This window comes from Columba livia, chromosome 8 (assembly GCF_036013475.1).
Source record: "Columba livia isolate bColLiv1 breed racing homer chromosome 8, bColLiv1.pat.W.v2, whole genome shotgun sequence".
Classification (NCBI taxonomy): domain Eukaryota; kingdom Metazoa; phylum Chordata; class Aves; order Columbiformes; family Columbidae; genus Columba; species Columba livia.
In genome coordinates this window covers 11,673,216-11,688,471 of record NC_088609.1, presented here as the reverse complement: position 1 = coordinate 11,688,471, position 15,256 = coordinate 11,673,216, and the positions used below count along the sequence as shown (strand labels likewise).

The 15,256-nt window shown below is 40.5% G+C and overlaps 1 protein-coding gene across 7 annotated transcripts in view; it reads left to right on the top strand.

Moving 5' to 3' along the window:
• PATJ (PATJ crumbs cell polarity complex component) overlaps positions 1-15,256 on the top strand; it is a 149,032-nt gene that overhangs the window by 45,866 nt on the left and 87,910 nt on the right. For all 7 annotated transcript variants that reach the window (XM_065070904.1, XM_065070899.1, XM_065070902.1 and 4 more), the window contains 7 exons: positions 6,900-7,109; positions 8,014-8,127; positions 10,759-11,127; positions 12,181-12,301; positions 12,613-12,769; positions 13,563-13,634; positions 14,500-14,677. In XM_065070904.1, coding sequence (XP_064926976.1) covers positions 6,900-7,109; positions 8,014-8,127; positions 10,759-11,127; positions 12,181-12,301; positions 12,613-12,769; positions 13,563-13,634; positions 14,500-14,677 — 1,221 coding nt within the window. The remainder of the gene's footprint in view (positions 1-6,899; positions 7,110-8,013; positions 8,128-10,758; positions 11,128-12,180; positions 12,302-12,612; positions 12,770-13,562; positions 13,635-14,499; positions 14,678-15,256) is intronic.

Genomic DNA, 15,256 nt, shown 5'->3' with positions numbered 1-15,256 from the left:
GTTTTTTCTGTAGCAAATTTTCCACAGTTAATGTGTTTAATGGTGCAGGCTCTCTGTGCAGAGAGCTCTGGTTTGTTTGAAAACACCTACTGCACTTGCACAGCCTGTGGGCTTCATGGATTTTTACTTCAGGGATTGTTTGAACCCGAAAGCTGATCAAACTCAGAATGTGCATTAAGAGCACTGAGTGCAGGTTATGTAGGTGTGATACCATTTATAACTTTTCCCTTGGCTTCTTGGTGTTTTTTTCTTTATTCCCACATGTCTTTCCCCCGTCTTTATCTCATCTACACAGTGGCTTTCCTCCATTTCCTTATGAGTTCAGGGTTTTTTTTCCTTATCTCTGTGGCTTTTCCCTGTAGTCAGCATTGAGTGTGTTTTTTCTGGAGCTGGAAGGTCTGAAAGTATAAGATATCAAGAGAGTCTAATGAATGTAATCCCTGTGACTTCAGCTCTGTTGAGAGCAAATATGAAAGTCAGATGAAACCTTTAGGTTGATTGAGAAGTTTGATAAATTAAAAGATAGCTACAAGCACCTGAGTCCACTGCAGTGACACTTTCAAAACTACCATAGCTGGTACCTATCTTTGATCTGTTCATTCGAGAGGAGCAATAGTGGGGAAGATCTTTTTCTTTTGATGCTTCCCTGGAGGCACTTTTGTCCCATCTCTGCTGCTGATGAATTTTTGTGTGGTGCTCGCTGGCTCTGCCAGCCCTGTGCAGGTTCCGGTCGTTCCTCCTTGCTGTAGAAGACCCATAGGGCTTTGCATTGCATGTGATGAAAGCCTGGTGTGGGAAACCCTTTGTGCCACCTACTTACTTGGCTCTTCTCTCTCATCCTTTGGGTATGGATCTGTAAGGTTTGTTTATTTATGTTTTTCTTTACTTTCTTTGTGAATTCCTGTTTCTTTGCTGACATTTCCCATAACGGAGGTTTTGATTAATGCTGGCTGCGCCCTAGAGCTTCTGCAATTCATCGCTTTATTCCCTCACTGCAGATCAATAAATACTTAGGTTTTATTTCCAGTGCTTTGGCTTACTTCACAGAAAAGTTGAGCGTTCCTCCTTGAATACCATTCTGTATTTAAGTTTGTATTACTTCAGCACATCAGGCTGTAGTTTATTTCTTTGGTACGGCCGGAGCCTGGGCACTGTGTAGTCTTCATCCTAAGCAGCCCTGCTGACTGCAAGCTCATACAAGCAGAAGAGGCAGAAACAAGTCTTAAACGCTTTGAATTTCAGTCTGATTGCCCATGCAGTGGATCTAACAGAAACTAGTCGAGCACTTTCTCAGATTTTTTTTCAGGCTTTAGAGCACCTTTGGCAGTTCCTATGGCCAATTGCTGCAAGTATGCTGGAGTGAATGTACAGGAGGTTTGGACCTTGAGTCTCAATCCTAAATTGAGGCCATGCTAAGGAGGGAGTTGGACCTCACTCACATGTGTTTCTTCCTCTCTTCTTCTGTTGCAAAATACTTGGTGCCTTTTGCAAAGGCTGCAGGTTGTTTATCACTCTTGGCTCTTGCATCCGGTTGGTGTTGCTGGTGTGTGTGGAGGGTGGCTCTGCATAGGGAATGGGGCACAGATGGGTATTTTGAGTAACTTCACAACATTGAGCATCCAGGTAAATGACTTCACGTGCAGTTCTGCCTTTGTTCTATGTAATAGTAAGACGAACGTAAAATACTTTTGGTCCGTTTAACTGTTGAAGTGTGTATGTTCCTTGTACAGTATGCTGCAGTGTTGTGTTTGAGTCTTTCAGTCTGGTATCTTATTCACTTGCAAACTGAAGAGTTTTAAATATGGATATGTATGTTAGACCTGGAAGTGGTCCCATGCAAAATGTAATGAAGCTGGGTTGCTCTGACCTCTGAGCTCTAACATGTGTTTGTTTTGGCTCTCTCACAGAAACCTGCAGTACACAAATTGGCACTTGTAAAATTGTTCAGATAAATCAAAATTGGTACAGGAAAAAAAGTTCCAAACTGTTTCTTTTGGGATCCTCTGCCATGCTATTTTTGATGTGTGTTTTTGGAGGAGTGTTTTTGTGGCAGCAGGCAGTTTGTTGCTTGAAGAAAGCTGAAATATTCTAGGAAGTCAGGCTAGCTGAATTTAGATCTTCAGTGATGCCAAAACTAATATAGCCTGTAACTAAGTGAGAGTGACTTTGCTCAGTAAATGTCAGTCACCCGCAGCTTTGTCTTACATTTTCATATGAACCTTTAAAAAAAGGAAAACACAAACAAAACCCCAGAAAACGTGGTAGCTGCTTACACCCGATTGAGCTAGAGCTACAGTCCTGCTGCACAGGAGGGGCTGCTCCCCATCCTCAGCACACAGCAAAGGCTCTGCTGGGGCTGGACAGACAGACAGATGGACTGGTCAGGGCATGGAAGTGTCTGGCAGTGCTTGGCTGGCCTGGAGTGCCCTCTCTTGGCTGCTGCGGAAACCTCACATGTTGCTGAGGTCAGTGGAAGAAGCAGTTGGTTATCATCGTATTAATTTTCCAGTGACGAACAGAGGTAAGCTGCATTGGTTATATTCCTAGATTTGCGTCCTAAGGATCTGTTGTGATAGCTTAAAGAGGGTAAATCTTCAGTGCACACGGCAAGCTTGAAGCCCTCACTTGAAGCCACAATAGAACTATGCTGTCCAGCAGCATTGCACGCAGGACTCTGTTAGCTTGGTGCTCCTGGGACTCTTAACGTTTTAGCAGAGCTCAGGTTTTTAAGAGGCTTCATACTGCTCTGAATCCAGGGATCCCAGAGGCAGCAACTGCAGTGGCCCCTGCTTGACTCTTTGCACTGCTAAATGAATCCAGAACAAATGAGCCTCTGAAAATAAGAAGAAAAATTTGACACCTGGACTCCAGGAAACATTTTGTGGATTTTGATGAGGAGCAGTAGAGGGGAAGGGAAAACCTATGGTTCAACATAGTTAAATATATGGTCTGCTAAGTATGAATAAATTGTGACTATTTTAAACAAGTTCATACACTCTTTGGCTGGCTCAAGCACAAAGGAGAATACAAGAGCTACCATGTACAAGTTCCTTACCAGGTTACCTGGAGGCCAGTGTCCTGGGCTGCTGCTGCATGGCAGTGGCCAATCTTCAGCATTCATACAAGTGGCTTTTTTTTTTACATGTAATTATTTTTTTTAAAACAACTTGTGTCAGTACTTGTGAGTTGAGAGGTTTTGTCTCCTGATAGCCTTACTTTGCAGTCTGATTCCTTTCCTCATGGCTCATAAATGATTAATTTGTGTAAAGGTATCCTTCAGTAAGCCAAAGTTAAAGTTCCTCTTTAAATGTACCAAGCCCCACTCATGCCCATTTTAAGATGACCAGATTGTATGGGGCTGTCCTGTGCACACTCCTGCTGCTGTAATGCAAACTCCTGTGATTTCTATGGAAGTTGAGTCACTTTTGCATTCCAGCTGAGTGCCATTACTGCTGTGTCTTAGCTCTGGCCTTGGGGAAGGGGTTTCTTCCCAGCCTGCAAACTCCATCTGAGTAAATGAGCCTTTCACTTTAAGGCAGAGGCTGAAATCTGGTTTTGACTGCTAGTGACCAAAAAAAAAAAATACTGTTATCTGGCTTAGCATGAGCCAAGTGGATTGAATCAAGAGCCCCATGGTAGGTGCACAGTCACAGTTACTCTGGTTTTTGACCTGTAACAGCTCCAGCTGCTCTGTTGGTGTGGAGGTGGCCCCGAAGCCAGGGCGCTGTGGGAGTGAACGTGGGGTTTGTAGTTAGTTTAGGAGGTAAGAATCTGGTTTTCAGGCTGCTGCCAGCACTGCTGCCTTTCAGAAACAAGGCAACAACCCACGCAATCCAGCAGCACTTGCTGCTTCCAAGATATAAGTAGGAATTCAGGGTTTGCTGGGTTGTTGTAGCAGACACTGTTCTTTAGGGTGCGTTTGGGTTGGAGCGTAAACCCTAAGGCGAGGTTTAAGAAAAATGTTGTTCCTTTTGGTAAGAAAAGCACGCTGCAATCTGCCACTGCAACTGCCTTCATGTTAAATTATAGGGAAAGGGTATTAATGATTACACCTGGAAATTTGGTAGGTTTGTGCCTTGACTTGGGGCTTTTGTGGTGTTCCTCACAGCAATTGCGTTGCGATTCGCAGCTACTCGTGACAAACACTCAGGGTCTAACGGCACTGCCTGCATTCCTGGCTGCACTACATGTTGCCTTTCTCTTCCTGTGCAACAGCTCCCTCTGCTTGAAAACCACAGTGTAATTATAACCCCTAGTTAGTATTTGCCTGATTAAACGGGGCTGCTTTCTTAAGATTTTGTTGGGGTTTTTTTTTCTGCTGCTGCACATTGTGAAGCAATTCCAATATGTGGCTTTTGCTCCTGCATGTTGCAAAGTAGCGGTGATGACTATACTGCTCTCAGACCTTGTCCTGCACAGGGACTGCGAGTATTTAATTTTTAGCATGAGGGTTAAAGCTGGTTGGAGCACTTTTTCAGCTAAATTATCTCTTACCAAAACATGATGATTTATTGAAGGAAAAATGTTTTTATTTTGGTTGAAACTTCAGTTTAAACAGGACTGTTTTGTGTCAGAAGTGTGGTAGTTAGGCTACTGACCTTGAATATCTGCATAGAAGCAGCTAATGGTGAGATTCCCATGTCCTACTTAAGTGGTTCTGATCTCAAACCCATAAAAAAGAGCAGTTTTGGGTCAGAGCAGGGATTTGAACTTGGTTCTCTCACATTCTCAGGCAGCACCATGATTACTGGGCCAGTCATTCACTTGCAAATTTTTGTCAGCTCATCTGCATCAGTAAGGACAAGTGCTGGTTTTGTTTTGCTAGTTTTTTTGGTTTTGTTTTTTATTAATCAATATAGCTAAGCCAGCAAAAGTCAGAGTATAAAAGCTGTTGTGTCAGCAAAGGTGTAGTTTTGCTGAGAGAGCGCTCACCCATTTAGGGAACCAGCAGAAACTTTCCTTCCCGGGGCAAGACAAGCCTGTGACAGGAAAACTTGCTGGTTTAATTCTATTAGCAAAGCCTTGCTAATGCAGTCGGTGCTGTCCTTGCTCGAAAACAGCCCTCTCAACACCAGTCTGGTTCTGCAAAGGAATCCAGAAGGTTGTTTATATTTTGCATTGGAGCAAACCCCCAAATTAAAACTGTTTCCAAAGTCTGTGTCCAGCGGGGCGTGTGTTCTTTTGCTCGGCTGACAGCAGCACAAGGGTTTGTGGAGCTGACTCCCTGCACAAAGCGCAGCAGGAACGTTACATTTTCAAAATTCAACACTCTGAAAGCAAAAACTTTCTTTTACATCTTGAAATCCTTTGGATTCTTCTGGACTTCCTCTATTTGGGTTTGTTTGTAAACGTTTCCAAAGCATGTGCAGAACACGGATAACTTGCTTTTCTATTTGAAATCAGTGGAATCCGTTTCCCCGGTGCTCTGTGGGTTCTGTGGGCAGAGCAGCACCCAGCACGTCGTGGTTTGATTATCGAGGCGTGATCCTCGCCAGGGAACCTCTCCGTACAATGCAGCTACCCGGCATTTGGGAAGCTTATAAAATAGCAGGATTAAGCAGTAGAACTGGAGGGAATTATTAGTAATGTGTTTACTTGAATTCAGTTTCAGCATGGCTCTTCCTGCTGAACTCTGGTTTCAGTTCTCTATTTTCAGACATTTTACGGATTTTACATTTGTTGCCTCATATGTTTGCACACACCTTTAAAAAAAAAAAGGCTCCCCTGGAAAGCAATGTGTAGTTAAAAAAGCATTCCTGTTTTCAAATTAACACTGAGGTGCTGAATTCATGGTGGTCTTTGTGATTTGTATTTTGCCCATTTTTTTATCCCTCCCGTGCCCTCAATAAAAGATGCAAGTCCTGAAGAATAGTACATGATGCGTTTAAAGCCCCAGTCTGTACAAGGGGCATTTCTGAACTTTATGAGCCCTGAGCAAGGGAAAGAGAGGCTAATTCTAATCTTAAAAAACAAAACCAAAAAACCCCAACCAACCAAACCCACAAAAAACAAACACACACAAAATCCCCATAAACTTGTTTTGAGTATCTTTCTTCCACTATACAATAACTTATAGTAATTTCATTGGATTGAAGATGAATTTTTAAATGGCTGAATGCATGGTAGAAATGGTACTACATGACACAATGCAAAGGCTGATACCAGGGGAAAAAGAAGTGAAAATATTTTCATCAGTTTACAGCATCTCCAATGTATATAATATTTTCTACTTCATATTCCTTTGCATTCAGCACCACTGTGTTCCTTGTCTTTACCAATAGTCTTAATTACTCTTCTGTTGCTGTCCCATGTATTTGCTGTTTACGAATCTTCGTGGGTGGAGAAAATGTCTTCTGTAAGTTGTCACGCAGATTTGACAAAGCAGAAACACAGCAGTAATATGGCAACTATTTACTGCTATTTCTTGGATGTTTTGGGTTTGATTTTTTAATACTATTTTAAATTAAATTTCTAGTCTTGCAATGATTTCTTTTAACACCAGTTTGGCTGCTATGAAGCTCTCGGATGGGAAGCAGCAGGGTTGTTTTGTGGAGGACCAGCATGTTGCAGACTGGTGGAACGGTGCCAGTGTTGCTGTTCCGTGTGCAGGTTGGCCTGGCGGATCTGTGTGTGGAAGGAAAGGGCAGGCAGGGTATCAGTCATCTTCCAGCTCTTTACATTTCTTCATGGATTAGAAAAGCGACAGAAAATCTTCCCACTGCAAACCTTTCTTTTTGTTAACTGTAAGTCTTGGTGCTAGTAGTAACTGGCCCTTTCGAACAGCTCCGCAAGCTTCAGTTCTGTAGAACTAGATGATGAACGTACTTAAGTGCTCTTTACATGCTTAAAATATAATCTTTCTGGGAGCTTTGACCTTTTTTAAATTTTTTTTTTCTCAGGATCCCTTGGATGCGAGCAGAACAGCCATTGTGATCAGCTCTCTGGTGGCAGGTGGCGTAGCTGACCGTGGGGGCGAGCTTTTGCCAGGGGACCGCTTGGTGTTTGTAAATGAGAAATGTTTGGACAGCGCCACTTTAGCAGAGGCCGTGGAAGTGTTGAAGTCTGTGCCCCCGGGTACAGTTTCTCTTGGAATCTGCAAGCCTTTGGTGGTAAGGACTCATTTTAACATTTTTTTTTGTTTCATTCTATGAGGTGTAGGTTGGGCTGCTGTGTTTGGAGTGGGGGAAGCAGAAATTCAAGGCAGAAGTATGTACGCATGTGGAAAGCAACTAAGTTGCTCCGCACACGTGTCGACATGTCCAGAAATTCTGGATGGCTGGCAAATGGGCAGCTCCGTGTCCAAAAGGTCTGACTGGAAAACCAGCTTCCTCGGGCTCCTCCTGGAAAAACATCCAGGTGGAATAATCAGCCTTGTCTGTGAATGTGCCCGGTGGCCCTGAGCAGAAGTCTGTTGTGGCTCGAGCAATTCAGCGAATCAGTTAAATACGTGCTTGAGTCCATTTAGCTCCAGGACGCTGCTAAGTGCTTGCTTGAGCTCCACTGACGTCAAAGAAACCTAATCTGCTTGAAGTCAAGACTGTAAATGCAAGTAGAATTTCCTTTTTCTAGAATGAGGGCTTTGGAACAGACAGTTGACTTGAGAACACTGCAGTATTGTTCATCAAGGGCACCCAGGCAAAATTAATTAAAGTAAAGCACCATCTAATAGAAAGTGCTTGTAATTCAAACTGGTACAGTAGTGGTGAAATAGGAACATAGGAAGGCTGTTAAATGTCTGCTTTCCTTTTCTAAAGAGTGATATTTTGTTGTTCATATCTTTGTATTTCTTTCTTTCCTGCACATCTCTTTATTTTTTACTGTATCTGTACTAATATCTTTAAAGAATAAAAGCTGTTGTCATTGCCTTCTTCATTTATGACTTTCCTTTTTAGAATTCTGTAACTTTTTCCCATCTCTTTTTTAATGGCTGGTTCTCCCTCTCCCTTTTAATTAATTTAAAAATGTGGGGTTGTTTTTGGTTTTCTGAGTCATCTTTTTGATCACATTCCTTAGGCTGAAAACAAAGAGGAGAAGAACATGCACAGCATGGATTCCAGCAATGTTGAAACCAGCTCTGTGTCTCCAGAACCAATAGAGAATTTTTCAATATTACTTGAAGCACCACAGGTATTTGGTTACTCTTTTGGTTCAGCTTGAATTTCTAGAGATAGGAAATGATGTTTTAAAGTAAAAAAAAGTGTCCTTCAGAGAGGACTTGTGTTGGATAGACTTTGGGCTGGATTTCCTCTGAAAAAGACTCAAACAGCTAATTGTATATTAACTGTATTGCCAACACTGAGCATGTGCAAAGCACTTAGCAATGCGGTTCCCAGACTTCCTTATCAAATTTATTATGTCATTAAAATACCTTGGGTTATGTTGGATATGAAATAGGAATGCTACCTTATTAGCAATCATATGTAGCTGGTTCAGCTTTGCAAAGAAAGTAAGATATGGAAGCAGAACATTTTTTGTTATAGAGAAGCAAAACAAGAGAGTCATCTAGTTTGCAAGGCAAACTGTTCTTCTTTATAGACTTTCTGTGTGGTCTTGAGTGATTTCTTTATTCTCTTCCTCAATTCTCCTCTTTCTTATTTTCTGAGAAATAATTCTGTTTATTGTGAGAGGATGAGGCACTAAAGATAGTGAAGAATCCGGATACCAGGGTAATAGGCAATAATATTGCAATGCTGACCTATGTTGAGTGAGAGATGTGGATATTTTTGAATTTTCATCTGTTCTCATGTACTCTGTAAATTAATTCATGCTGGTAAACACATTCCTTGTAGACCAGAAAAGACAGTACATAAAGCATCATCCAGAACTGCAACGCAGTAATAAAAATAAATTCTAGATTTTCTTGTTGCTAAGTATGTCTACCTGTCTCTGGACACAAACATCTATAGTGCCTAAATGGTTTGTTAGAAAAGGAGCAATATTGCAGGATAGATATATGTATACTATGTAGATATATGTATACTATGTAGAAATTAGCTTGGATGTGATATTTACTGATTTTCGTGATGTAAAATGGCATTTTTTGTTTTCTGGGTGCATGTGGAGAGTTCCTGGCAGAGCAATTAGTCCTGTGCCAGCTCATATTGTTTCTCTGCCTCCTAAATAGAACTCATGCTATTAAGTATTTTTAAATAAAGTATTTTATCTTCAAGTCCTGGTGAATACAGAAAATGGAACAATCAATTTGTACAAAATATGCGCGGAGGTATTTGCTTGTGTTTTGTTTTACTCTCTGTATGACGGCATTGATGACAACTTACAGCAGTAGTATGAATTTTCCATCCATTTGTTACTGTGCCTCCTCGTATAAGAGCCAAGAGTGGTGTGTCATGATGACATCCACGCTTCTTATGCACTAGCCTAGTGCTGACAAAGCTGACTTTAAAAAAAAAAAAGCATGTGAAGGTTTTTGTGTACAACAGTAGAATTCACTGTCACATTTGCAGTATTCCCTGTTCCATCGGTAGTGGCTGCTACTGCAGTGCAGCAGCCTGTGCTTGTATGTATCCAAGTGCTGTATCGGGAGATAGAACACAAATAAATCGCTGTGTGGTTCTACGTTGACTGTTTTACACAGCGATGAAGTTGGTACCTCATGCAGAAGTGTTTGGAGAAGGATGCTGCGGAAGTGAAGTGAAATGAAATAAAGATGGAGAGAATTAGAATCTCTTCAGACTGGGTATTTTTTGAGATTGAGGTACACAGGTCAAATAGATTAAAGAAATGTTTAATGCTTATGAAAAATGTGCTAATTTCTGTATTGCTAATGTTCTGCTTTCATGCCAGCTTCTATTATTGCGTTGTTTCCTTATGCTCTTGCCTGTCTTTTGTTTTCTCTCCTGCCTCTCACTTGAACAATGTGAACATTTTGGCAGCCTCTGGGGTTTTTTTCCTCTCCAGTTGTCCAAGCCTAAGAAAACAGGATTCTGACACTAAAGGTCAGAAATGGTGAAGTACCTTGGGGAGCCCGGGAAGGGGCAGGAAGCAGAAAGGAAAACGTTTTGATCGAGGGAGCCCTGAATCTGTAGGTTGATTTCAGGGCTTGGGGTTTTGGTGCCTTGAAGATCAGGTTTGGGCACAAGTGCATGGTGACCTGATGAAAAGGGTATTTAAAAGGTGATGGCCTGAAGAAAAGAGCTTTAAAGCAATAACAGTAAACAGAGTATTAAATAATGAACAGTCAATTATGTCCTTTTTTTTTGATGTGGGTCATCCATTACCCCTCTTCCCTTGGGTGAAACTATTGTATGGAATACCCCAGGGAAACACACACTACTGTGGCTGGTTTTTTTTACAGTTGATACCGTTGCATAAGCAAACCCTTAGACTGTTTTTTTTTATTTAGCTGGGGGTATTGTAGGAAATACATGTGCATTCATAAAGTGATATAGCAGACAACTGTGGAGCTTGGATTTATAGATACTTTTTCCTGTAGAATTTTTTTAGTGTTATTTAATAATTCTCATTCTCTGCTTTCACTCTATATGAGTTATTCTGAATGGCTCCAGAAATATCTAAGTGGTGCAACTTAAATTTCTTTATATTAAAAAAAAAAAGCAATGTTTAATTTTAGTGTTAAAATAAGTCAGATTTTTTTCTTTTAGGAAATGCAAAAGGTAGAAGATAATCTCTTTAAAAATCAGGATGTAGTTTTAATATGGGCCTAACATAAAACATAGTTTTAAAGGAGTTAGCAAGAAACATAATGTGAAATCTATATTCCTGTAATGTTTTATGCAGGGTTTCAGAGATGAAACACCTTTTAAAGAAGAACTTGTTGATGAACCGCATTTGAACTTGGGAAGGACATTTCAGCTTTCTCAAAATGATAATGAGGACAATGAGCATGAGAAGGAGTCATGGGAGATGCATGAATTTCTGAAACCCACAACAGAAGAAATAGATGAAGAACGGGAAATGCTGGTGGATGAGGAGTATGAAGATTCAGATTTCCTAAAATACAATGGACAGAAGACAGCTTCAGAGAGGAACCTCGGTACAGAACTATGGGCAAAACAGCTCGAGGCTACTGAAATACAAGACTTAAGATCCAGTATTAACCTAAGTCCAAACCAGTCCCTGGAACATCCATTCAGTGTAGACCAAATGGTAAGGAACGCCAGACCCTGACCATGGGACTTCAAGGCAAATTCCAGACCTCAACTCTGTCAGGAGTCTTTCTAGACTTACTAGATGAGATCTGGGTACCTCTAACGGACACCTGGTAATCCTTTTGTACATTTTGGAACATTTTGTTACTTAGTACCTGTATGTCTAACTGCTCAAGTGAGGTGGGTGCTGCGATTGGTGTATTTACAGACATCTTGTATTTGCGTCATCTCTCCCATCTCTAACTTGAGTGCTCATTTCTTTTGGCAAGCTGTACTGATACGTCAGTTCATGGTGTTAATAGCCCATTATATATGCCAGTGAAAGGAGCTCCCTCTTTTCCTCATTGTTTTAAATCCAAATCAGTTCCTGATAGCACAGTTCAGTGAAAAATAATATGGAGGAAGCAATTTCAGTAAGCATGGTGGTGGATGAAGGAATAGAGGGAGACAGAGCTTCAGGTAAATTGCAAAATTCTTCTTTATATGTCCTCAGGTATTCTGAGGATTTTTTTCCTTCTGAGTCTTTGTTCATTCACTTGTCAAACAAAAAATAGTAATATCAACCTTCCATGCACCAGCTTCTGAGATTTATGTTTTTATATGGAAAAAAAACTGAAGTGGAAAAGGATTTGATATGTGCCACAGAGAATTTCAGGTTTTGTTTGGCTTGTCCCCTAATGCACTATGTGCATAAACAGGCTAAAATGCAGCTTCTAGTGACAGTTTTATACCAGGGTGCACAATATTAAATTTATACATTTGTCACTTAAAAACAATAAATGAGTAAGAGTGAAGAATGTCTTGTCTGGATTACAAGCAAGTAGAAGGATACAGTTGCTTTATATTGCTATTGCATGTGACCTTTTTTTAGCCTCCTCTTAATACAGTGCCTAAGTGAGCAGTTCGTATTTCATAGTTATCTGAAAACATAAGAATGTAGTTGAGAAAATGTGAATGTTTGCTGTAAAAATCAATGTTCATGTCAAGTGCCCTTCTATAAGTTGATACCATTGCTTTCTAACTTTAATTACTTTTTTTCTCCTCTGTGAAGTGTGAAGAAAATGCTAGTATTAGTTCACTGTCTTCTGGAACCACAGCACACAGTGGCTACCAAAAAGACATATTTGATACTGAAACTACGCAATCAGAAGAAAAAACCAAGATGTATTTAGGTTTGTAAGAACTCTTTCTTTGTATATAATTTCATATTTACAAATTTAAATTTTATACCAAACACAATTTTTTTCAAATAATAAAATATTAAAGAACTCTCCAGGCTCAAGATGGCCTGGCTTTGAATAGGTTTCAGTTTCAGGATCTTGCAAATCACAAATGAATGTTCTGCATCTCTAAGCCTCTTGATCATCATACAACATCCACATCTGGAACACAGTGAGCTAAGGGGTTTGTTTGCAAGGGTAATGACTGGTAGGTGCAGGGACAGAGGATGCACAGGTTCAAGTCTACACCTTTTCTTCTTCAGGTACAAAGCTTTGCATTGACTCTAAAGGACCTGGGCTTGCTATCGATCTGGAAGCTGTTGAAAAGGAAGAACTAAAAGAGGAGGATGATGTATTTTCCAAGAGTGTGGAATCTGGGAGAGTAACCACCTTAGCTCAGCCTAGAACAATGTTGTGCAGGTATGGAAAGATTTGGGGGTTTGGAAGATTTTCAATTAATTATCTTGACTGTCTTCTCACTTTACTCAGCTGACTAATCATTAAACTCTGTGTGAAAGAGTAAGACATACAGAGATGGCCAGTTCTATGATGTTTGCCCAAGGAGCTGATTTTTGCTTTAGAACCTTATTGAATCTTTCCACTTCTCCTCCCCTGAGTGCTGGGACAGAAAACTGCAAATGGCTTTGCCTCCTACTTCACTTACTCCACAGTGAGGGGAGTTTGGTTGTGGCCTGGAGGAAAGGGACGCAACCTTTACCGACAGCATTGGCTGTTATTGCTTCAGGAACTCTCCCCTTTGCTCCTTAGCACAGCTCTGTCCTCATGGTTTTCCCTTTCCTTCGTTCTTCCTTTTGGAACTTGTGTCACAATCTGCTTTCTGGTCAGCTAGGCTGGTTTTATCATGTTTATATTCCTCTATAAGAATCACAGCATATTTATCAGAAAGTGAATGTTAACTGCTTCAATGGTCATTTTGAATGAGTAAATGCAGCACAGATTTGTGTATCACAGAGCAGCTTATAAATTCGGTCTGCCCATCATGTTTATTTCTGGAGCATTCCTTAAGTATGTTTAAACCTAAATAGAAAAATTCCTGTCTAGTCTGTTGACTCTGCACATTTGGTTTAGACTGGACAGTGTGGGAAGGCGTTGCTGTCTCACTGCCAGATAAAAAATATGCGAGGAATTGCAACCTGGCACGGGTGATGCCTTTTTTGTTTTTCATTCCTTTCCTCCCTCTGCCCCCAATTAGTGAATTACCTGAGAGAGAAGAAGGAGAAGGAGAAGAAACTCCAAACTTCAGCCACTGGGGACCACCACGGACGTATGTTCATATGATTACCTTATTTCTTCACATTTACCTTCTGTCTTTTTTCTGTGAGCCCAATTAGTTCTCATGGGTTTTTTTCCTCCCCTCCTCTGCCAGTAACTTTGAGGTACTTGTCTACTTTGGGCTTTCTTAGATACAGTGAATTTTTAACAGATGTTCAACAGAATTATGCCTTCTATTTATACAGCTGACTTGGGAGAGCTTGGCGGGTTTACGTTATGGATGACCTACAAGTTCTTGCTCATTTAATAACTATTAGGTGTGAACAATGCACGTAGTGCTGCTCTCTCCTTTTCCATGGCTTCTCTGCTAATCTTCATGGCAGAATTCCAAATTGCCAAACCAAGTTTCAGCCACATCCTCATTGTATTGTTAACATTTTTGGGTGAATTGTTTTTATGGTCTTAAGTAAAATATAGTCAGAATATTTCTGCTTGTGCTGATTAATATGCAACTGATACACTGAAATCGGTGTTCAGAAAGTTATATGAAACGCTTTGTGTTATTATTTCTCTAGCATACAACTTGCAGTATTTGCCATTTGCAGACAGTTTGCTCATACTGAAAGAGGATGAGTGTTTACTTGAAGACCTCCCTGTTTTACCCCACTTTCTCTGAAATATAAACCTATTGGAAGGGCAGTGGGCAGGGGTTGGCAGCAGAATTTTGTTCTTTTTGTCAGGTGAGGTCTCCTTGGGGTGAAAAGCCACCTCTGAGAACATTTTTAGTCTTCTGGCTTTATCCCTTTACTCTATTAAACCTTCTTCAAAGATCAGAAGCTTGCAGTTTTTTAAGGCTTTGCATTTATAGTTTAAAAAAAATGTTTCAAGCTGTTAAACTATCACATGTGATTTTTCAGTGTGGAGATCTTTAGAGACCCTCATGTGTCTCTTGGAATCAGTATTGTTGGTGGACAAACTGTCATAAAGCGCCTGAAGAATGGAGAAGAACTTAAAGGGATCTTTATCAAACAAGTTTTGGAAGACAGCCCAGCAGGAAGAACAAAGGCTTTAAAAACTGGAGATAAAATAATTGAGGTAAATGCAGATAAACCTACCTTTTCATTTTAAAAAATAAAGATGGACTCAGACAGCTTTGGGAGGAGGGAGGGACAAAATACCACCACCGCTTCATGAAGTATTGTCAACGCTGTGTTTTGGAAACCAAAAGAAACTCTTGCTGTTGTCCTTTCTTTTTTAAGATCCAACTATGGAGCTCTTAACAATTTCTTCTCTATTTAGGAAAAGATAAGCCTTCAGATACCATGCAGAAATGGGAAAAAAAAGAAAGTACCTTCTCATATAAGTGAATAATAAGTTATACTGTACCTTTAGAAACATAAGCTATAATATATTTTCATACTGAAATTTGGGCTGTTATTTTCTGTGTGTTATTTTGGAGTAGTTAACAGTCTGATTAACCACTGTTTGGGGGAAGTCCCTAATTCTGGCAGGTGCTGCAGGGGACAAGGCTGTTCCTGGCTCTCTGGCTCTGTGTTGATTTTTATTTATTTTTGCTCATTTTTCTCCCAATGAATACTTCTGAATCTGGTTCCCCAGCTCTTCTTGGATGTGCTTTAGGATTGTGTGTGATGTTTTGAAAAATTGTTTCAAATC